Raw genomic sequence first — 24,025 nt, 5'->3', positions numbered from 1 at the left:
TGGCCCAGCCAGTGATGCCCACATCCCTTGAACGATTTAAAAAAAGGTAGAATATATAAATCGATGGATGGAGAGTAAGACAATTTGTTGTGGAGGGATGATTCTGAAATCGAAAGTGCCAAACCTGACTCAGTGGGACTTTTACAATTAAGCCATAACCAAAATGACTCGGAATGGATTGGATGAGCTCTTTGCAGTGGGCACCAAAAGCAATAAATTTGACTGCTTTTAAAACCTTTTGATTTGTCACTTTTTTTTTGTTTATTAGTGTCACCAGTAGGCTTACATTAATACTGCAATGGAGTTAACTGTGAAAATCACCAGTATTGGTATTGAGTGAAAAGTATTGTTTCTTGCATGCTATACAGAGAAAGCATACCGTTCATAGAGCAGGAAAGGAAAAAGGTGCTCAATGTAGTGTTACAGTTATAGAGAGAGTGTAGGGAAAGATCAACTTAATACCAGGTAGGTCCATTCAAAAATCTGATGGAAGCAGGGGAGAAGCTGCTCTCGAGTCGGTTGGTACATGACCTTAGACTTTTGTATCTTTTTCCCAATGGAAGAAAGTGGAAGAAAGCATGTCCAGGATGTGCGCATCCTTGATTATGCCAGCCAATTTTCTGAGGCAACGGGAAGTGTAGACAGAGTCAATGGATGGGAGGCTGGTTTGTATGATGGATGGGCTTCGTTCACAACTCTTTGTAGTTTCTTGCAGTCTCGTTCAAAGCAGGAGCCATACCAAGCTGTGATACATACAGAAAAGATGCTTTCAATGCCGCATCTGTAAAGATAGGCAAGAATCGTAATAGGCATGCCAAATTTCCTTAGGCTCCTGAGAAAGTAGAGGCATTGGTGGATTTTCTAACCACTGATTGTGGTTAAAGGTATCTTTGTAAAAATAATTCATTCAATAAAATGTATCATATTGATTGAATTTAAATTACTGTATATTTTCTTCCACACAACATCAAATGTTCTCAGTATCCTTGGTTTCCTTTTCTCTTGGTGCATAAGATTGCAGTGCATAAGACAACCTTTTGAAACTTGAAACAATACATCCAAAAAAAAGGGAGTCAACTTAACACATAAAATGTGAACCATCACTGCGGATGTAGGAAGTCACCATTTTGCTAGTTGAAAGACACATCGGTAATTCAAATTAAATTGATGTGACATGTTAAGATCAAAATTTGCACTGCAGGTGTTCAGGACACACAGCACATGCAAAAGAAGGATATATACAGAGTTCACAATGGGTGATTTTTACATAAAGGTTAACCTAACTTAACAGGATATGAAGCCTTTGTCCTGAAATAAAGAAATCCTATCCAACAGGAACTTAGTTTCCTGTTGATACCATCATCCTAGACAGGTGCAGCAACTTTTAAAAATGCAACTATTAGAATTCTCTTAGTGAAAATGAAGAACTTCCCACGTTTGTGGGCTTGTTTCTTTGCAGGTTAATACCTCAACAGCCCAAGTATAAAATCAAAATTATTGAATGCTGTTCAGTGCCCTTCAAAAAAAAACACTTGACTAAATTATCAACAAGTCATCCTTGCCTGGTGATAGAACAGTTATCTTGAAATCAGAAGGTAGTGGGTTAAAACCCCACTGCAAGGACTTGAAAACACAACCTAGGTTGACACCCCAGTGAGATTTTAAGGAGTTAATGACTCATGCAACTATGAGTTTTTGCAAAAACCTGCTAAACCAGCAGTTTGGGTATGAAAGACATAGATAACTTTAGACTGCTGAGAGTTGATTTCAAAATGACAAGCTTAAGACATCTGTGATTAACAAACTGACCCATTAACAGTTCTCTTTCTTTCAACAGAACCGTATAACGACCTTAGATGTGGTTAACCTGACTAGGACAAAGGATGTCTTGTGATTAGTTACATTGCATCAGATCACATATGACCATGAGGATTGTAAAGCTATATGAAGGGGGACTGTCCCATTATTCAGGGCACCTTTGCTGACTCCCAGCACTGAGTGAAAGTTGGGTAGCAAAGGCTTGCCAGTTTGCACATGCAAGAAGAATAAAGAACTTTTGAATCGGACAGCGGTTGGTGTTTGCCTTTGCATCAAGGACCGAAGGGTCTCGCAAAAAACGGACTTAACACTTGGCGCTGCAGAGCAGGGTTCCAACATATACAGATGTCCACCGGGGTGGACTGAATAAGCAATCATCTGGGTGTCAGTAACGTGAGATGGACGGGCCCACGAGGTAAGATTAACTTTAGTTTCTCTCACTAAACTAATACTCCATCAACCCCTCATCCCCCAAGGCCCTGTACTGACGGAACACGGAGACGACTTATGTCCTTGAACACTGACTAGTCCTTCGCTGGGTGGTTCGAGTTCCCCGAGTGGCCTGGTGGTTAAAGTTCCCAGGTTTATTCAGTAAGATAATGGAGGGTCTGAGTCCCCCACGTATACCTGGAGGTTAGAGTCCCCAGGTTTTGGTATATTAAAACCAGGAGGTTCGAGTCCCCCCACTGACCAGGGTTTAAGTCCCTTGGTTGGTAGAATTTGAGGTTTGAGTTCTCTGATACATAGTAAAGGGTGGGAATTAGGTGAAGTTGGAGATGTGACTACTTGTGCCAATCGAAAAGAAGTGCCTGTCTCAAAAATGCAGTCTTGGATCGTTTATTAAGAGGGGAAATTCCCCACATGAAGGTCAGGATCCTAAAGTGGGCACAGGGACAACAGGACAGTGAAGATCATGAAGCACAAGTGGTCAAAGTCTTCTAACACTGGGTCAAACTTTGGATAAGTCTGGGGATGTGAACATTTTATATAAACGTGTCGTGAAAACCCAAAGGGCGAGGAGCGATTCAGAAGCTTATCAGGGTGTTTAAACAAAAAACTGGGGGAGGAGAATTGGCTGTTAGGGGGAAACTTGGGATTTGGATAAGTATATTAAAGCAGTGGAGGCTATTTGGAAATGTAATGTGGGAAGTAAATGCAAAATTTTAATGTCTTTATGGAGAAAGAAAGCAGGTGAACTAACCAAAAAAATCAAAGCTGGCCAGCTGGGAGGATAATGCACATAGGAGAGGGATCAGTGAATGTGATGATGAAGGGAAATGTTGAAATCAGAACGTGCAAAGTATGAGAAGGACAAAAGAGAAGAGCAGAGCAAGAGAGGTTGGAAAGGGAGAGACGAGTTCAAGAAAAAAGGGCTAGACTGACAAGTCAAACAAAAGGAAAGATAAAAAACCAGAGGTACCTCCTGACACATCTGGCATGACTTTGCTGTTCTAAAGTACTGACACCGATAAACAATCATGAGGGGGCTGCGAGAGTTCACTTTGGAACCACTTTTTGACCTTGCTCATCGAGACCTTACTGACTCTCCCTTACCCTCTCCAGATCTTACCTTGCATGTTGTCAGCAGTTCCTCCATCTCCCGCTCTGGGAGACCCATTTCTGGCTACTCAGTTGTAAACGATACTGCCACCCTGGAGCCGACCTCATTTGACCCTTCAGTCTCCACACAAAAGGCTGAACTAACATCTACACCGATTCCCAACATGCTTTCAGCATCTCTTATGATTTTGGCCAACTATGGGTCCAAACAGAGTTCCTCACACCCTCCGCAAGCCCCATCCAAAATTCCCCTCAAGTCCGCAACCTTCTCTAAGCCATCCTCCTCCCTAAACAGCTAGCCATTATTAAATGACCTGCCCACGCTGCCAATGATTTGGCAGTGACCAGGGGTAATGCCAGGACTGACTATGCCACCAAAAAGGCTGCAACATCCCAAACTAACATAATGCCCTCCATGAATAAGCAGGTGATAAATCACTCACCTTCTCTGAACACACCGGGTATGCCAGATATAGTCACTATTCTACATTTATCTACATATCACAGCGGTATCAGTCACATAACATTTTAGCTTTTCACAAACTCAAAACCACATCAATGCCGCCAATCCAGTAAATAAATATACAAGAGAAAAGCAGTAAAAAGCCCGAAGCTACAATGAAAGATAATCCAACAGTTCACAAAAGAAAGTACAACTGATATTGTCAGTAATGCGTCAGACTCGGTCAGTAAGCTACTAGACAAAATTACAACACTGGCCTAGAATTTGCTGAGAAACTGACATGAAATTTAGTGTAATTCGTTACAATAAATATTAAGAGTTGAGAATCATAAGTAGCTGGAGGATTTGCAATATTTGCCATCAGCTTTGTAAAACCATTAACGATCAGACAACCACCCATTGCAGAAAATTAAGCCTGCCTGGAGCTTTGAGCCTCCATTCTGTCACTGGAATACTACCAGATATCTGATCTTGTCCTCTACAAGCTGGAGCCTGCAAGTCCACTGAAAAATGCCAGCTAGTCTCTGAATCTATTATTCTGAGGGGGCAAAGGGCTAGGGGGAGAATAGTGCTGACATACCAGCACATCAGCAGTCAATTTTCACACCTACCTAAATCCATACCTGGGTACATATGGGGACAAAAGTCCTGCCCTTTGTGGAATGCAAGTTTCAAAATGTAATTCAATGCCAAGTCATGTACAGCAAGTGAAGTAAAAAGAGGGAAAGGAAAATGGGAGGGAGAACAAAAATACAAGGCAGAAAGAAAACAAAAACATTTAAAATCTCCAACTAGTAAAAATTGGAAGGCAAGATGCTATGACGTGGTGGTTGTTCTCCTTTAAGAGATAATGCCAAATCTCCTAATTAAAAATGTGTGAGAAGGTGAACTGACCTTTGTGGTTAACTAATAGAAATACTTGACACTCATTTTAAAATAACCATTTAACAATTTGGTTATTTAACAGGGAACTTTAACTAAACAAGTAACATACTAAATAAAATAAGATTCTACTAGAATGCCATTCAAATAAACACAATACTCATTCATTAACCAAAAATATAATAATAGAATTCTGTCACTCTCAAAAAAAAACCAGGTTTTGTGGCTTTTTGAAACTTTTGGAGCTCTTCCGTAGATTCCCTCAGAGTTCTTTTTGACTTGACACCTTTTGCTGATTTGACTTGACACCTTTTTCTCTTAAGAGATATTTACAGCTGGTAGGATAGAGAGCTGCTCTCTCCCTCTCGATTTGAGAGGTGATAGTTGCTAACTCCCACTTTTCCCCCTTGCCCTCTCTTTTATACCTGAGATGACCTCGGATTGGGCTGCTGTTGTCAACAACATCAAATTCAAATTTTATAGGTTCTTAGTAACCGAGCGCCTGCTTTAAATTGATTGGGTAAAATTCAAAACTTTCACATGCCTGAAGCCTGTTACCAAGGCAACCCTACTGTCTTGCCTTGGATACAAATGTTTCAGTCTGGGACTTTGGATGTACTTTGCATTTTGAATCTCCAAATATTGAAACAAGATACCAGTTTTTAAAGGGACTACACAATGTTTTGCTCCTCAAGTATTTTCTTTACATTTTTACACACTCAACTTTACAACAATGAAACTCTTTATAAATATACAAGTCAATTTTTAGGGCTGGAGAGATCCCAACTTCACAGTCATACATGCAAATGCTGAATCTCTTGTAAGCTAATAAATAAGTGAAGCAGCAGAGTCTCTCAGGTAGTAACTTCTAGACTTACATATTTAACTGCAGATTTGAAAATGCCAAAAGCTGCGTGTAATTTACTCCTGTATAACTGCGAGCATTAATAGTCTCCCACTTATAAGGGCCCAAAGTTCAGTTTTCAATTATCTCCCTTCAATCATCAGGATTTGCAGACAATTCAAATTGCTATCTCCCTCTTTCAGAAAGAATTCTTGGCAATAACCATATTCACAGTCATTGCTTGTTTTAGGATTTATTTTTTCATTGTTTGGCATTCATACAGTTTACAAACTGTGCTTATCAGTACATCAATCATAAATTTAGACAAAATGTTCAAGTCTGAATTCACACACCATTACCACTTAATTCCTAGGACTGTGCGTCCTCCATGCTGAGCTTCAAGTTGCCAAGTATTTTTTCAAGTGAGGTAATGTTTGTTTTTTTGTCAAGGACCAGACTCAACACAATTTGATAACAGCAGCAAAAAAACCAAGAAAGATAATAAATGAAAACTAGTTTGGCAGCACAACAACTCAATAGAGTCGGACAGCTGATTTTACAGGACATACCAACGTAACCGGACTCCTCTGAATATCAAAACACAAAATACTAAAAATACTCAACAGGTCTGGCAGCTTTGGTGGCGAGAAACAATTAAAGTTTTATTTCTCTCTCCACAGATGCACAAATGGTAAATTGTATGGAAAAACATTCTTTAACTTAAAGCACTAAAGAGGAACAATTATCCTGTTAGACTCTCAGCCAAATGTTCCCAGGCACTAATTGAATATTTCAGAATTAACATCAGCATCAGGGTGCTTGACTTTAATAGAAAATGGTGCTAATCAAAGTTAAGTGCTCAGAATGGAAATACTTTTAGCCAACGCTCACTGGTCTGCTTCTCATTGCTCGAAATACATTCCACTTTCAAACGGTTCCCTTGAATGTCATTAAATGGTAAAAACAGTACTTCATTTTTAAATGCTGCTTAAAAATTGTTTCTGACAAACAAAATAGCTACAAGATTTTTTTAAGCAACTAAAATATAAGAACAAGCTTCTCCAAAGTTTTTACCTCCCCTGCCAATGCAACATTTCCAGCCACAGTTTAATGGTACCACTCATGCCAGCCTTTTTTATTTATTGTTGTGATGGAGGCACTGATGGCAAGGTCATCATTTATTGTCCATACCTAATTGCCCTCCAGATAGTCGCAGTGAAAAACCTTGAGCTGCTTCAGTTTGTAGGGGTGAGAGTACTCCCACTGTGCTACTAGGTAGGGAGCCCTACGATGCTACAGAGAAGAAATATGAAGATATTTCCAAGTCAGGATGGTGAATGACTGAAGGAGAATTTTCAGGTCATAGCGTTCCCACGCATCTTTCTAAACATCAGAGGTCACAGGTTTGGGACGTGCTGTCAAAAGAAACCTTGGCAGTGTTGTTGACAAATGGAACACCTGTGGTGGAGGGATTTATTGTTTAAATCAATAAATGAGGTATTAAGTAGGTTGGTGTTGAGCCTTGTGTATTGTTAGAACTTCACTTATCCAAATAAGTGGAGCATACTTCACCACATTCTTGACTTGTCCAACATCTACAAGGTACAAGTTTTGAGAGACAGATAGTGTGTCATTCATTGCTGAATTACTAGCTTTGGACCTGTTCTTGAGACTGCAGTATTTATTCAGCTGGTTTCGTTCAAGCTTTGTGCTGCTGGTCCTCCCATGATGATAAAATGGTGTGACATTCAGCAATGGATATTCAATGTGAAGGGAAGTAGTCGAATGCTCTCTTGTTGGAAATGGGCATTGACTAGCAATTGAGTGGCATGAATGTTCCTTGTTACATCATCAGTCCACACCAAAACAATAGCTCAGATCTTTTTTCATGCAGATACAGACCATTCCACTGCCTGAGGAGTTTCAAATGGCACTGAACATTGCAATCACCAGCAAACATCTCCACTTCTGACCTTACGATAGTGGGAAGGATATTGTTGACACAGATCATTTTCCTGAGGAACAGCTACAGTTATGTCCTGGATTGGAAGGTGATTTTTTTGATTTGATTTGTCACACACATTGGTTTTGGATTTGATTTATTATTGTTGCATGCAGCGAAAAAATATTGTTTCATGCGTGCAATGCAGACAGAGCATACCGTTCATAGACAACATAGGGTATAAGGAAAGGAAAGGGTGCAAGAATGTAGTGTTGCAGTCACAGCTAGGGTATAGAGAAAGATCAATTTAATATAAAGGTAGGTTCATTCAAAAGTCTAATGGCAGCAGGGAAGAAGCTTGAGTCAGCTGGTACATGACTCAAACTTTTGCATCTTTTTCCCGAAAGAAGACGACGGAAGAGAGAATGTCCGTGGTGCGTGGGGTCCTTGATTATGCTGGCTGTTTTTCCAAGGCAGCAGGAAGCATAGACAGATTCAATGGTTTGGAGGCTCATTTGCTCAAAGGGGGAAAATGAGGTAGAGAGTTGTAGGAAATAAATTTCAGAACTTTAAATCTGAGGGAGCTGAAGGCACAGTCACCGATGGTCAGGGATGCTTAAGAGATCAGAATTCAATTAGTGCAGTGTGAGGTTGGAGGAGATTATGACAACATGCAGAGGGAAAACCATAGAAGGATTTGATAACAAGGAGAATTTAAGTTGAATGTGTTGCTTGACTAGGAACCAATGCGTCACAGCTTGGTATGGCTCCTGCTCTGCCCAAAACCGCAAGGAACTACAAAAGGTCGTGAACGTAGTCCAATCCACCACGCAAACCAGCCTCCCATCCGTTGACTCTGTCTACACTTCCAGTTGCCTCAGCAAAGCAGCCAGTATAATTAAGGATTCCATGCACCCCAGACATTCTCTCTCTCACTGTCGGGAAAAAGATACAAAAGTCTGAGGTCACGTCCCAACCAGCTCAAGAGCAGTTTCTTCCCTGCTGCTGTCAGACTTCTGAGTGGACTTACCTTGCATTAAGTTGATCTTTCTCTACACCCTAGCTATGACTGTAGAACTACTGCACTTTCTGCACTCTTGTTTCCTTCTCTATGAACTTTTATCTGTATAGCACAAGAAACAATACTTTTCACTGTATGCTAACACAGGTGACAAATAATAAATCAAATCCAATAAAGCAAGTCTGCAAGCATGAGGGTGATAGATACTTGGTTCCATTTAAAACAAAGGCAGGCGAATTTCTTTCTAGTAGTAATGGGTAGCCTTAGACAATGGAATAAATATGCAGTCAGGAAATCATCAGTGTCAAAAATGACACCAAGATTGAACATACTGGTTTAGTCTTAATCTGGCACCATGGAAAGGGGTGGATTAAATAAATAGGAAATAGAGTTTGCAGAAGGAAACAAAAACAATGGCTTCAGCCATTGCTGGATGTCAGATAAGCAGTCTGAGGAAGAGCTGAGAGTGAAGGCGGTGAGGAAGAGATGAGTATCGAAAACAAATGCTGCGCTTTCAAATTATGTCACCATGGGGCAATATATTTATGAGAAATAGGAAAGGATTAAGGATAAATCCTTGAGGCTCGTCAGAGGTAACAACGCAAGTGTGGGACAGAAGTCATTGCAGGTGATACTCTGACTACAATTAGAGACAAAAATGTAATCAGGTCAGTGATGGCCCACCCAGCTGGATAATAGCAGAGAGACACTGGCGGAGCATGGCATGGTCAATCCAGTCAAAGGTACCCTGGTCAAGAAAGATGAAGACGGATGGTTTATCTTTTTGATTTTGGCGAGAGTCTTTTCAGTACTGTGACAGGGGTGGAGGTCAAAATGTGGTATTTAAAAAAGGAATTGTGGGGGAAATAAGCATGGATTTGTTAACATATTCAAGGAATTTGGAGAGGAAAAGGATAGTCAAAAATGGGGCAACAACAGTAAGAAGATTAAATTTAATCTCCGCGAGGACTGGGTGATTACTCCTACTTATGCAGTTGTCTATAAATGCCTCTCTGATAGATAGGTAGAGAAGGATGAGGCCAAAAAGGTTTTACTTTCATATTGATCAATCAACACCTGCACAGATCCAGTCTGGTAGTTTGGTCAGTAGGACAGTCACCAAGCCACCCTTGGCGATGGACATTGTACTCTAGGTGGGAGATTTCATTCAGTTGTCTTATTACATCTGTGCTTTTTCCAAGTGGTGACCAACATGGAGCAGTAGTGATTTACTATCTAAAGGAGGGCAGTCGATCCTTTACTGATTCAGCATTGACTTCAAAAATGTCATTCTGTTCTCTGTCCACATTTTGTTTCCTTTACTTTAAATATGTTTTGATCTTTTTCTTGCTTTCTCCTTTAGTCAGCAGTTGTTCATTATTCTGTCATTCACACCTTCTCCAGGCACATCATTTGTTTCATTAATTGTCCTTTTATAACTTCCATTTGCCTTGCATCATCAAGTTGTGTCATTTAATCTCTCCCATCCTCCACAGATTTTTCTTTGTCCTTTGCTCTTTTTCCACACACACTCCCAACTTTAAATCTCATATTTCCAAAATCTCATATTTCTAACTCCATGGGGTCCAGAATCAATGGTGAGGATTCCAACGGCCATTTCTCCTGATCATACATTACTGTTTCACCACACCACAGGTGGGCCTGGCCCACCGACAGAACAGGTCCATCAGGAGAAAATGAATGAGTCTGGAACACAGTCATACTTTCAAGCCAATAGGTTGACCAGGCTGGGTGTGCCTTTGCTATATCCAGTACCTAGACAGATCTAGTTTTCTTCTGCTTTAGTTTTTTTTCTCTTTAATATCAGTTTGACACGACTGACTGGCTTGCTAGGCCATTTCAGAGATTCTTTAAAGTCAATCTGGTGCTGTGGTTGCATCTGAACTTAGTTTCCAAATTATTAGATCAGGCTTCTGGATGATTAGTCCAGTAACTTTGCTATTATACTTGGTGTAGATAGAAATATCCTCATTCTAATTACCAAATAACATAGAAATTGGGCACAATGCTCCCATCCCAAGCAAGAATAGATAATGACATCCTAAAAAGCAAATGTACTTCCCAATAGCCTAGCATTTCTCACAAAAGTAAACGTATAAGAAACCACCAACTTCAGGAAGCGTAAAAGGACAACATGCCCCTGTCTACATCAATGAGTAGAAAGTAGAAAGGGTCTAAGGCTTCAAGTTTTTAGGTGTCAGATCACCAACCTGTCCTGGACCCCCCATGCTGACACTATAGTTAAGAAAGCTCACTAACGCCTCTGTTTTCTTCGAAGACTAAGGAAATTTGGCATCTCAGCTATGGCTCTCATCAATTTTTACACAGAAAGCATTCTTTCTGGTCATATCACAGCTTGGTATGGCTCCTGCTCTGCCCAAGACCACAAGAAACGACAAAAGATTGTGAATGTAGCCCAATCTATCATGCAAACCAGCCTCACATCCATTGCCTCTGTCTACACTTCCCACTGTCTCTGTGAAGCAACCAATGAAGGACCCCACACATCCCAGACACTCTCTTTCTTCCACCTTCTTCCTTTGGGAAAAAGATACGAAAGTCTGAGATCACGTACCAACCAACACAAGAACAGTTTCTTCCCTGCTGCTGTCAGACTTTTGAATGGACTTGCCTTGTATTAAGTTGATCTTTCTCTATGACTGTAACATTACATTCTGCATTCTCTCGTTTCTTTCTCTATGAACGGTATATCTTGTCTGTATAGCAAGCAAGAAACAATACTTTTCACTGTGTGATAATACATGTGACAATAATAAATCAAATTAAATCTTAACAGATCTTCAAACTATTTATACTCTATCAGAACTAAGACAGGACTGAAACGTTGGTTATATTTCACAAGGTAACTCCACATAAATTAAAACCCCCTTCTGATTTTCCCAATTTAGCAGTTCAAAGTGTTGTGATTTATAATTACACTCCTCACAGATATCACAATTTCATCAAATAGATTTAATTCTGGACCTGCCCCAGTATTTATTGCAGTCAGAAAGATCTGATACATTTTCTTTTCAGAGTCAGGGATGTTAAGGTATTAAGCCCAAGAATCAGAAAGCAACTCATTCAAATCTTTCACTGAAGATTGATCTTCACCCAATTAATTTAAATCAGAAGTCCACAAAATCAGTACTAAATTTTAATTTGGACTAAGTTGTGAAGATCAGTTGAGTTCTATAATATTCAAAGCAAGCAAGAACAGAAAAATAAAGTAGCTTTATACAACAATCTACTACAGCCTGACATTAACATGACCTAATTAAACATTGTACAGTAGCTACATGACAGTGGACAGATTCATATTTAATGCCACCCAGATCAACATTCATTGCAAAACCTCCTACTTCAATTCATACTTCCCAAAGACCCAAAACTAGGATCTTTCCTCCTTCAATCCTTACTTCCTCCTACAATTGTCAAGCTTTCAAAATAATCTTTGGTGTTGTATCAGCATTACTTAATACTTTCTCCTAAATTAATTTCTCAATTTCTAAAAAACACATCACACACACACTTGCATTTTAGTAAGAAAGATAAACCATGAAATAATGACAGCACGTAATTCAAAAAGATTTTTCTCTTCTTGTCAAATTTCTGGAGATAGAGTTCTGCTTTAGCCAAAAGTCAAGTGATTTCAGCACAAATTGAACCCATTTTAAAAAGTGTAGCTCTCCACATTCTCCACGCCAAACTGCTCACCACCCAACACAAAATCCACCAGTAAACCATATAGTTCAGCAGTATTTCCAAACACAGATTTTTTAAAATCTGCTTTAAAATATTCCCTGATATATTCAAGAGTAATGACTTCGTAAATTTTGATTACACCAAAAAATGGGTTTCATCAGAAACAATAAATATTTTTAATCAGTGTTAATGCATCATTTCAGAGTAAACCCAATTTCAGTCATTGAAAAATATACAGAATTATTTTCTGGTTAGACTGGGCTACAGAGGACTGGAGGATAGTACCGTTGTTTAAAAAGGGTAGTAGGGATAACCTTGGTAATTATAGGTTGGTGAGTTTGACGTCAGTGGTAGGGAAGTTGTTGGAGAGGATTCTTAGGGATAGGATGTATGCGCATTTAGAGCATTGCGATCTGATTAGAGATACGCAGCATGGCTTCGTTAAGGGGAAGTCTTGCCTTACGAATCTGGTAGAATTTTTTGAGGAGGTGACAAAAACGGTTGACGAAGGACAAGCCACTGATATTGTCTATATGGATTTCAGTAAGGCGTTTGACAAAGTCCCTCATGGTAGGTTGGTGGAAAAGATTAAAGCTCATGGAATACAAGGACAGGTATCTAGATGGATTGATAACTGGCTTGGTAATAGGAGACAGAGAGTAGTAGTGGAAGGGTCCTTTTCTAGCTGGAGGTCTGTCACTAGTGGTGTGCATGATGTGGGTATGCCAGCGTTGGACTGGCGTAAACACAGTAAAAAGTCTGACAACACCAGGTTTTAGTCCAACCTATTTATTTGATAATATTCTCACTAGCTTTCGAGGGGACAGCCTCTTCGTCAGGTGAATGGAGAGTTCTGGCCTCAGACAGAGCATATAAAGCACAGACAGTTTAGAGATTACTGATTAAAATGCGAAATCAGTAATCTCTAAACTGTCTGTGCTTTATATGCTCTGTCTGAGGCCAGAACTCTCCATTCACCTGACGAAGAGGCTGTCCCCTCGAAAGCTAGTGAGAATATTATCAAATAAATAGGTTGGACTAAAACCTGGTGTTGTCAGACTTTTTACTAGTGGTGTGCCTCAGGGCTCAGTACTGGGACCGCTTCTATTTGTAATATACATAAATGACAAGAGGGAGTACGTGGTGTGATCAGCAAGTTTGCAGATGACACTAAGATGGATGGGCTGGCAGACAGTGAGGAGCAGTGTCAGGCAATACAACAAGATATAGATAGGCTGGTATATTGGGCAGATAAATGGCAGATGGAATTTAATCCTGATAAATGTGAGGTGAAGCATTTTGGGAGAAATAACGTAGGGGGGAGTTATATGATAAAGGGTAGACCTTTATCATATAAACGCAGAGTATAGAAACACAGAGGGACCTAGGGGTGCAAGTGCACGTCTTCGAAGGTGGCAGTACAGGTGGAGAAGGTTGTGAAGAAAGCTTATGGTATGTTACCCCTTCCTATAAAGGCTATAGAGTACAAGAGCTGGAGTCTGATGTTGCAGTTGTATAGAACGTTGGTTAGGCCGCATTTGGAGTACTGCGTCCAGTTCTGGTCGCCTTTCTACTGGAAAGACGTGGAGACCCTGGAGAGAGTGCAGAGGTGGTTTACCAGGATGCTGCCTGGTATGGAAGGACTGGGTTATGAGGAAAGATTGGGCAAATTGGGGCTGTTTTCCCTAGAAAGACAGAGACTGAGGGGAGATCTAATGGAGGTATATAAGATTATGAAGAGTATAGATAAACAGTGGTGAGCTTTTTCCTAGATTGGAAACGCACATTACGAGGGGCCACAGTCTTAAGGTGAGGGGGGAGGCGAGGTAAAATTCGGATGTTAGAGGGAGGTTTTTCACACAGAGGGTTGTGGGGGTATGAAATGCTCTGCCAAGCAAGGTGGTGGAGGCAGGCACGCTGGAGTTGTTTAAGAGATACTTAGATAGGCACATGAGCGGGATGGAAACGGAGGGATACAGGAGACTGTTTTAAATAAGGTTCAGGAGCCTTGGGACGTCCCTGGGAATCAATTGATTCCTATGGACCTTCCAACATATTTTCTGGTTCACTTGTTTTACTTTTGAGCTTCTGGAGATTCCCTTGAATGTTTGTATAAGGATGTGCATGTTATTGATGTTTCTCCCTTTTAATCTACAGGTGCTTCAGTCCGCCTTGTTGTCCAACAAGGGACATACATGCGATGGGTCGTATGAGGGCTGCTCTTGGATGTTTCAAGAGTAGCCTAGTACTTCACATTGTTAGTGTACGCTTAAACTGGACCAGATGCTGGGCAACACGACAGTTCAGTGACTATCACTGTTTGCTGTGCAGATACATGGATTTGGGCCAGTGTCTGTGGGAGTTTGAGCATTCTCCCCGTGCTTGCGTGGGTTTTCTCTGGGTGCTCCAGTTTCCTCCCACACCCCAAAGATGTGCTCTTAGGCTGATTGGTGTAACAAATTGTCCTTAAAATTAGTCTTCCCTCAATGTGGAATGCCATAAGCATAGACAAGGGTCATGGGTGGAGAGGGGACTCAATGTCAAAATGGCAGCGCGGGCTCATTGGGCTGAAGGGCCTGTTTCCCGTGCTGTGTTGCTCTTTGTTCTTTATTAGCTAACTCTTTTGCAAATTTTAAAAACAGCAGCAAAACCTTTCAAAATATATATTGGTTTCCTTACACACAAATTCCAGCTTAACTTTTGAAAGCTCCTCAAAAGCCTGAAATGAACTTGATTAGACATTCTCAATGATGATTAATACACTGTAGGAAGAAGTAGCTTTTTTTTTGGTAGGAGCTTCTAGCACATTACTTTTTGTGCTAGTTTTACAAACAGCAAAATTCAAGTTGCACTGAAAGCAATTGCCAGTCATAATTCCACAGCCATTTGCAACAATTACCAACGCCTAAAGGTGCTTGGTGCTGAAAAGGCTACGGGCCCTAACAACATTCCTACAACAGTAGTAAAGACTTGTGTTCCAGAGCTAGCCACATCCCTAGCCAAGCTGGTCCATACAGCTGTATCATTGGCATTCACCCAGCATATTGGTGGGATTTGTCCTGTCCACAAAAAGCAGGGCAATCCATTTGGGCCAATTACCACCCCAGTAGTTAGGCACTGATCATCAACAGTGATGGAAATTTTTTGACAATACTGCTATCAAGTGGCACTTACTCAGCAATAACCTGCTCACTGACATTCAGTTTGGGTTCCACCAGAGCCACAGCTTCTGAACTCATTGCAGCCTTGGTTCAAAAATGGACAAATGGGCAGATTTGAAGAGGGGAACTGGGAGTGACTGCCCTTGACATCAAGGCAGCATTTGAGCGAGTACAGCATCAAGGAACCTAGAAAAACTGGAAGTTAATGGGAAACAGGATAACAAGTCTCCACTGACTGGGGACATACATGATACATAAAGGAAGGTGGTTGTTGATCATGTCAGTCCTGATATATTGATGCAGGGGAGTGCCCTCAGCCTAACCATCTTCAGCTGTTTCAGCAATGACTTTCCTTCCATCTAAACGACAGAAGTGGGATGTTCGTGGATAGTTGCACAATGCTTAGAGCCATTTGTGACTCAAATAATTAAGCAATCCATGTTCACATACTGCAACACCTGGACAACATTGGGCTAATAAGTGGCAAGTAACATTTATGCCACACAAGTGCCAGACAATGACCATTTCCAACAAGAGAGAATCTCCCCTTAAATCCCCCACTATCAACAATTCTGAGGGTTACCATTGACCAGAAACTGAACCGGACCAGCCATACAAGCACTGCATCTACAAGAACAGGAGAAGCAGGGATTCTGTGGACTGTAACACACCACTTCTGACACTCCTAAGCCTAACCACTTTCTACAAGGCACAAATCAGGAGTATGATGGAATACCCTCCATTTGCCTGAGAGTGCAGCTCCAACAACACTCAAGAAGCTCAACAGCATCCACAAAAAGGCAGTTCCACCTTCTTCAACAGTCACTCCCTCCACCATCAACAGTGGGCACGACGTGTACCATCTACAAGTGCACATCATTAAGCCTCCTTTGATAGCACCTTCCAACCCTGTCACTGCTACCATCTAGAAGGTCAGGTCAGTAGATGATTCAGAACACTGCTACTTGCAGGTTCCCCTCCAAGCCACACATCATTCAGACTTGGAACGATATTGCTGTTCCTTCACCGTTACTGGGTCAAAATCCTGGAACTCCCTTTCAAACAGCACTGTGGGTGTACCTACATCTCATGGACTGAGCTAGTTTAAGAAGACTGCAAATACCACCTCAAGGGCAATTAGGATGAGTAATAAATGCTGGCCTCGTCAGTGTCATCTACTTCCCATAAAAAAAATTTAAAAAACAATGGTTTGGCAAACTCTGAAAATTCCTGTACAATTGAGCAGAAACACAAACCATCATCCTTTTCTCAACTGAAGAGTTCGATTTATTGCTAATATGTGGTTCCGTGGGATTCAAATCCTCCTGATGTGGGCTTTCTTATGGGTGACACTACAGCTTAGCCCACTCTTTTGCTCACCTGATTGCTAACATGTGCATGTATTTTACTTATTGTTTTCAATTAATTAAATACATAGAAATGGCTAAGGGACAAAAAGTAAAAGGGTAGAGGTAAATATACATTTTTAGTTTTGGCAGCATGAGTAGCACAGCAAAAGGATATGTGCTTTGATCTCTCTTGTCCAGCTATGTTACAACTTATACACTGGCACTGGTGAATGATACTGAAATTTGCTGAAGTGGTCAAATTAGCTAACATTTCAAATTGAGAAAAATAATAAAGGAGATGTCAACAGAATGCTGGTTGATTGCAGAGAAATGTAAAGCAGATTTGCCTTGAAGGGGGAATGGTATAGTTTGGACAAGAGAAATTAGTTAAGCATCATTTTCCACTTGTTAACCAATAGCAAGAAATTTATAATCATTACAAGAGAAATAAGGCTAATTTAGACAAAACTCTTCACATTGGGTTAGAATGGTTAAGACTTTATCACTAATAGCCATTAAGGCAGAGACTATTACACCACTTCAAATATCGAGTGAGTTTTCTAGATCTCTCAATGACGATACAAGTTATGGAAGGACTCCTGATGAATTTTCACAAGTCCACTAGAAACTTCTTTGCATCTGACCAGCTCTACCCTCAGTGTCGAAATACTGCTATCTCATCACTGGAGTGTTGGGTCTGTCAGGCACTGCTGTGATGAAAGGGATAGTGAGAGTTTGATTCATGGTTCGTTACTGGGTTTCTTGTTTTAATAAGTGTTTTATCTTTGTTAAATAACTCAAAGTAGACTCCTATGAAATGTTCAGTAAATACCCTCCACGGTTTTAAAGAAAATCTAAGAATTATGATTTGTCCAGCCGGGTTCTATTTTAGGATTTGAATTGTCGAGTAATATCGGTTGGGATCATAAACGTCACAATTATTTGCTGTGTAGGTTGTTTTCAATCGCAGTGGTAATCAAAGGAAAATTAACAGCTTTGATAGCTTGAAGAAAACATGCAAAATTGACAGCTGATAATTCATCCATTGCACATTTAACATGAAGTTTGTATAGGAAATTTGACAAGATACTCAAAATCAAAACTACACCATAAACCTGCAAAGCCAGTTCAATATAAAAAGCTGAAATTATTGGGAAATAAAGCAGACTACAGAAAAATAAATGGTCCCTGAGCATTCCCTAATTGACAGAAAAAAGTCAACATGAAAAAGAAAAGTGTGAGGCATTTACCCATACGTTCAAATCCAGATTATGTCTTTGAGAGTTTTTCGTGCTTAAATTCTCAATGCGATACATTATCGAGTCAACACAGCATACCCAGTACAAAGTTGACAAAAAGGAAATACAAAAGGGTAGTGGGTTTTAGTTCAAATCAGGCAAAATAGTTGGTGCAGGTTTTGAGGGCCAAAGGGCCTGTTCCTGTGCTGTAATTTTCTTCTACAACAACATTTCAAACTCATTCTACCTCCTGTTAAAAGTAGTAGTTTCTAACAACTTCTAATCATCCAAAATAGAAAATGCAAGGAGGGACAATACACCTGTAACAGTTTTTCTTTACAGATGGTGCCTGACATTTTATGCTTATTTTGTTGCCACCTCATCTCCGCTTCCGTGCAATTTCAGTTCTCCCTTAATCCTATTTCCCTTCTTGTGTTTGATGAGCCACATCCTTTTTCCCAACAACTGTCTTTATTCTGACTCATTGCACATGGAACCCAGTTAAATTTGATCCTTCCTGTTTCATATACATCAAATGATCATAAATACCTGAGATATTCAGCATCCCTCTAACCACTCTCGACACTACAGAAATCCACCTTCTCCACCACGCACCACAGCATGCACGCTCTCAACCTTTCAGAACATACGAGTCAGCAGCAGTAGCCCATTTGGCTCCTGGAACCTGCTCCACCATTCAATAAGATCGTGGCTGATCGGATTGTCACTTTAAATCCATTTTTTTGCCTCTCCCTCAATCTTCGACTCTCGTAGATAAAAAATCTGTCTCAAATCAGTCTTGAATATATTCCTCCAGCCTCCACTGCCCTCTGTGGAAGAAAATTCCAAAAATTAACAAACCTCAGAAGAAATTCCTCCTCACTACCATCTTAAATCGGAGACCCGTTAGAAACTGTGCCATCCCCCAGCCCATCCAGTTCTTCATTCCCCTTTGCAGGGAAATAGGATTTCCTGAGCGGCACATTATTACACTGTGAGCCTATTACTAGATGTGCACAGACACAACATTGCTATCGATGTGCAAGTCACATACACTCTTTGCTAAGGTGATGGAAACTTTCAGTGCGTATATGGAAAACACACAACTATCTGCAACAACTCATTCAACGATTTGGCTAATTCATGCTGTGCAGGACCAGTCAGAGATAAAGATAGAACATAATAGCACATCAGATATGTATCTTGGGCAGCCTGCACATACATGGACGTAGTGAACAATGAGGATGATTCCCATCAGCTACATCATAAGGCAGCTTATTATTCTTAAAAAAAAATTGTTACAAGTGTAGTATTCTGTGATTCTGCAAGTCTTGGCAAGTTGGATTAGGTGGGCAGGTCAGGGCATTTCATGCTTCGGTGCAGACTCGATGGGCCTCTTCTGCACTGTAGTATTCTGTGATTCTGTTTTTATAACTTGCTTTAGAGTAGGGCTGAGTGGTTATGCTACAAAATAATTCATATAGTCCATTAAGATCAACAAGCATTTTGTCAATATAGATACACTTGTTAAAAATTACTATTCCAGTCAGCCTTGCAAATATACATTTCAGTGTTGGTCTCAAGATCTTGCAACTCCACCAGGCATTCAAGCTTTGTATGGAAATCAGATAAGTCATCATACGTGTGCTAGATCAATTAGGCATGCTTTCGAAGGACTTGGCATTTTCAATGAGCACTGGCTTATGGTGCAATAGCTGAGAAGAGGAATTCAAATTCCACAAATAGCTCCTCTTACTTGAGGTGGAACAAAGAGATACCAAAATTGAAATGACCTTGTGAGATAATGGCTATCCCAACCAGGCCATTCACAGCTTACCCAGCACACTTACAAATGGGCCTCAAGCCATCATTCTCAGGTCTGAAAAATGTCCAGTCTACCCCTGGAAGGCTCGGGTATTTCAAAAATTTGTGCAACAGATGAAGCCAGCAGCTGCTACAATGGGGAGATGATGGCCTAGTGGCATTATTGATAAAATACTAATCCAGAAACTCAACTAATGTTCTGGGGATGTGAGTTCGAATCCCATCGTGGCAGATGGTGGAATTTGAATTCAGTGAAAAAAAATCCGGAATTAAGAATCTAGTGCTGACCACGAAACCATTGTCAATTGTCGGAAAAACCTATCTGGTTCACTAATGTCCTTTAGGGAAGGAAATCTGCTGTCTTTACCTGGTTTAGCCTACATGCAATGCCAGAGCCACAATAAGGTGGTTGACTCTCAACTACCCTCAGGCAATTAGGGATGGGCAATAAATGATGGCCAGCCAGTGATGCCCATATTCCACAAATGAAAACAAGGTTGGTATTTTCCACCAATACAATGCTGCTGCCAAGCCAAAAAAATGTTCTGCCTATCAAAAGAAGAGTAATCTGATAAAGGAACTTCATTACTGAGATAATGCCAAGTACATATGTTCTAGAAACCAATGAGTGACTAGTCATATCAAACAGCACACATATTCAACTCTTTGCAATTGTCAGAGTACTGACCCTGATCAACCAACCCCTGCTTACAAAGCTCAGAACATGTCATCTAATATTAGATGTTATTCAGTAATTGGACAGCACATTCAGGATTGTTCAGCAAGTGCTAAGAATTACACAAACAACTAATTTATCGTTGGCCTGCAACATGGTTCACTTTTGTTTGCTAGAAGCTTTATTCATAGTTAGGGAACTGTCCTCTGCAGGCGAGAGGAATATATCCAGGCATTGTGCCTTTCTTTTAAACAGAAACATAGGGACAATAACACTATAAATTGCTGCTTGTTTGAAATTTGATATTCTTGCATCAGCCCTGATCAGTGCAAGACAAAAAAGCTTCAATAGCATTTCTTTCTTCAGCACTATTATTTACAAAGTTGCAATTCCTTTCATAAAAGCTATGCTGACTTTGTTTGATTGGATTCTAATTTTCTAAACATCTTACTCTTGCTTCCCTAATAATGGATTCCAGCATTTTCCCCAATGACAGATGTTAGGATAACCAGCCTATAGTTTCCTGCTTTCTATCTCCCTCCTTTCTTGAATAAATAATTACACTGTGGCTTTCCAATCCACTGGGATATTTCCAGAATCTAGGGAATTTTGGAAAATTACAACCAATGCATCTACTGACTCTATTTCTTTTAAGACCCTAGGAAGCTAGCCATTACGTCCAAGGGATTTGTCAGCTCAACGTCCTATTAGTTTACCTTTCTCAGGAAGACCAATTTACCTTAAAAGTAGTGGACGAGTAGAGGATTGGGAGAGGTTTAATAATCAACAAAGAATGATGAACAAGTTGATAAAGAAAGGAAGGATCGACTATGAATCTAAACTAGCACTAAGTATAAAAAAGGATAGTAAGAGTTTTTATAAATATATAAAGAGGAGGAGGCTGGCTAGGGTGAATGTTGGACCGTTAGAGAATGAGAGGGGGGGATTTAGTGGTGGGGGATGAGGAAATGGCTGAGGCCTTGAATAAGTTTTTTGCTTCGGTCTTCACGGAGGAGGACGCGAATAGTTTGCCGGGTATTAATGATGGAAAGATAGTAGGAGTTGAGGGCCTGAATGAGATCATTGTCACTAGAGAGGTAGTGCTCGACAGGCTAGTGGGACTGATGGTGGACAAGACCCCAGGACTGGATGGAATGCATCCCAGGGTTCTGAAGGAAATGGCGGAGGTGATAGTGGATGCATTAGTGATTATTTTCCAAACCTCGCCGGATTCCAGGGAAGTGCTGGAAAATTGGAAAACGGCTAATGTTATGCCGCTGTTTAAAAAGGGTAGCAGGCAAAAGGCCTGGAATTATAGGCCGGTAAGTTTAACGTCTGTTGTAGGAAAAATGCTTGAATCCATCATCAAAGAGGAAATAGCGAGGCATCTTGAGAAGAATTGTTTAATAGAGCAGACGCAGCACGGATTCATTAAGGGGAAGTCGTGTCTGATGAATTTATTGGAATTCTATGAGGATGTGTCTAGTGCGGTGGATAGAGGGGAACCGGTGGATGTGGCGTTTCTCGATTTTCAGAAGGCGTTTGATAAGGTGCCGCACAAAAGGTTGGGGGGCATGGAGTTGGGGGTAAGGTGTTAGCGTGGATAGGGGATTGGCTGTCAAATAGGAGGCAGAGAGTGGGTGTCAATGGGTGCTATTCGGATTGGCGGTTGGTGACTAGTGGAGTGCCCCAGGGATCGGTGCTGGGGCCTCAGCTATTTACCATTTGTATAGATGATCTGGAGGAGGAAGCCGAGTGTAAGGTGTCAAAATTTGCTGATGACACAAAGATAAGTGGAACGGAAAATTGTGCGGAGGGTGTAGAAAGTCTGCAGAGGGATCAAGATAGGCTGAGCGAGTGGGCGAGGACCTGGCAGATGGAATACAATGTTGGCAAGTATGAGGTTATCCACTTTGGTAGGAATAATAGTAGGAAGGACTGCTACTTACAGGGTGAAAAGCTGCAGCATGCTACGGTGCAGAGGGACCTGGAGGTCCTTGTGCATGAGTCGCAAAAACCCAGCCTACAGGTGCAGCCGGTGGTCAGGAAGGCAAATGGGATGCTGGCCTTCATAGCGAGGGGGATTGAATATAAAAGTAGGGAGGTCTTGCTGCAACTGTACAGGGCACTGGTGAGGCTGCAGCTGGAGTACTGTGTGCAGTTTTGGTCGCCGCACTTGCGCAAGGATATTTTGGCCTTGGAGGGAGTGCAGAGGAGGTTCACTAGGCTGATACTGGAGTTGAGGGGGTTGAGCTATGAGGAGAGGCTGAATAGACTGGGCTTGTACTCGTTGGAGTTTAAAAGGATGAGGGGGGATCTTATTGAGACGTATAAGATGATGAAGGGATGGATAGGGTAGAGGTGGAGAGGTTCTTCCCGCTCAGAAAGGACAGCAGGACTAGAGGGCACAGCCTCAAGATAAGGAGGGGGCAGTTTAGAACAGAGTTGAGGAGGAACTTCTTCACTCAAAAGGGTGGTGAATCTCTGGAATTCTCTGCCCGTTGAAGTGGTGGAGGCTACCTCGCTAAATATATTTAAGACGCGGGTAGATAGGTTTTTGGTAGGCAAGGGAATTAAGGGTTATGGGGAGAAAGCGGGAAAGTGGAACTGAGCCACTTCAGATCAGCCATGATCTTATTGAATGGCAGGGCAGGCTCGAGGGGCTAGATGGCCTACTCCTGCTCCTATTTCTTATGTTCTTACTTCAGAGATTCAGAGATGTCCCAATCCCCAGTTCTATTGAATCTTTAAGGACCCCAAGGCCTAAAGTATTAACCTCAATCCTTTCTCCACATATACTTCTAGCAAAATGCGTTTATATTTCAAATACTCAACATCATTATAATTTGTTTTTTTACTGACATACATTGTCTCCTAGTCAAGCAACATCTGATGTTGAAATTCCTACCCTTGTTTACAAATCCTGCCATGGTTTTGCCCTCCCTTACCTTTGTAATCTTCTCTAACGTCACAACAATCCATGATATCTGCATTCCTCTAACTCTGGCCTCTTCTGCATTCCAAATTATAATTGCTCCACCAATGCCCGTGCCATCAGCTGTCTAAGCCCCAAGTCCTAAAATTCCTCCCAAACCTCTGCACCTCTCCTCTTTAAGGCATTCCTTAACAGCTACCTCTTAGGATAAGTTTTTGATCACCTGACCTTCTTATGTGGCCAAGTGTCCTACTTGTTTTATAAAGCTCCTGTTAAGTGCCGTGGAATGTTTAGTTACACTAAAAGCGCTATTTAAAGAGATCTTGTTGCCATCCTCTGATTACCCAAACTGCCATATAATTGCATGCAACTCTTGACCAAGTAATAAAACTGAGCCAACTGCAGTCAATGCAAACAGAAACCGGTTGCTTCTGTGGTTTAATTCCTCAGAACAATGAGTAATATTCAACTAATTACCCAGTACTTCTACTGTGCTGAAACACTGAGAATTTAAATATTGAATCACAATTAGTGTGTGCAGCCTTTTGAAATCCAACATGACCAAAGGAATTATGCACAAAATCAA

At 40.9% G+C, this 24,025-nt stretch overlaps 1 protein-coding gene across 5 annotated transcripts in view; it reads right to left on the bottom strand.

Moving 5' to 3' along the window:
• The window catches only part of spopla (speckle type BTB/POZ protein like a), a 183,338-nt gene that overhangs the window by 123,295 nt on the left and 36,018 nt on the right, over positions 1-24,025 (bottom strand). For 4 of the 5 annotated variants that reach the window (XM_080199368.1, XM_080199366.1, XM_080199364.1 and 1 more), the window contains exon 2: positions 18,554-18,834. The exons of the other annotated variant lie outside the window; for it this stretch is intronic. Coding sequence is in view for 2 of the 4 variants with exons in the window: in XM_080199364.1 (XP_080055490.1) it covers positions 18,554-18,569 (16 nt within the window). In the remaining 2 variants the exon portion in view is untranslated. The remainder of the gene's footprint in view (positions 1-18,553; positions 18,835-24,025) is intronic. 5 annotated transcript variants of the gene reach the window in all.

This window comes from Carcharhinus amblyrhynchos, chromosome 11, assembly GCF_965287045.1.
Source record: "Carcharhinus amblyrhynchos chromosome 11, sCarAmb.v2.hapA, whole genome shotgun sequence".
NCBI classification, from domain to species: Eukaryota; Metazoa; Chordata; class Chondrichthyes; order Carcharhiniformes; family Carcharhinidae; genus Carcharhinus; species Carcharhinus amblyrhynchos.
Note: the sequence above shows the minus strand (reverse complement) of the source record. Positions and strands in the feature narration are given on the sequence as shown.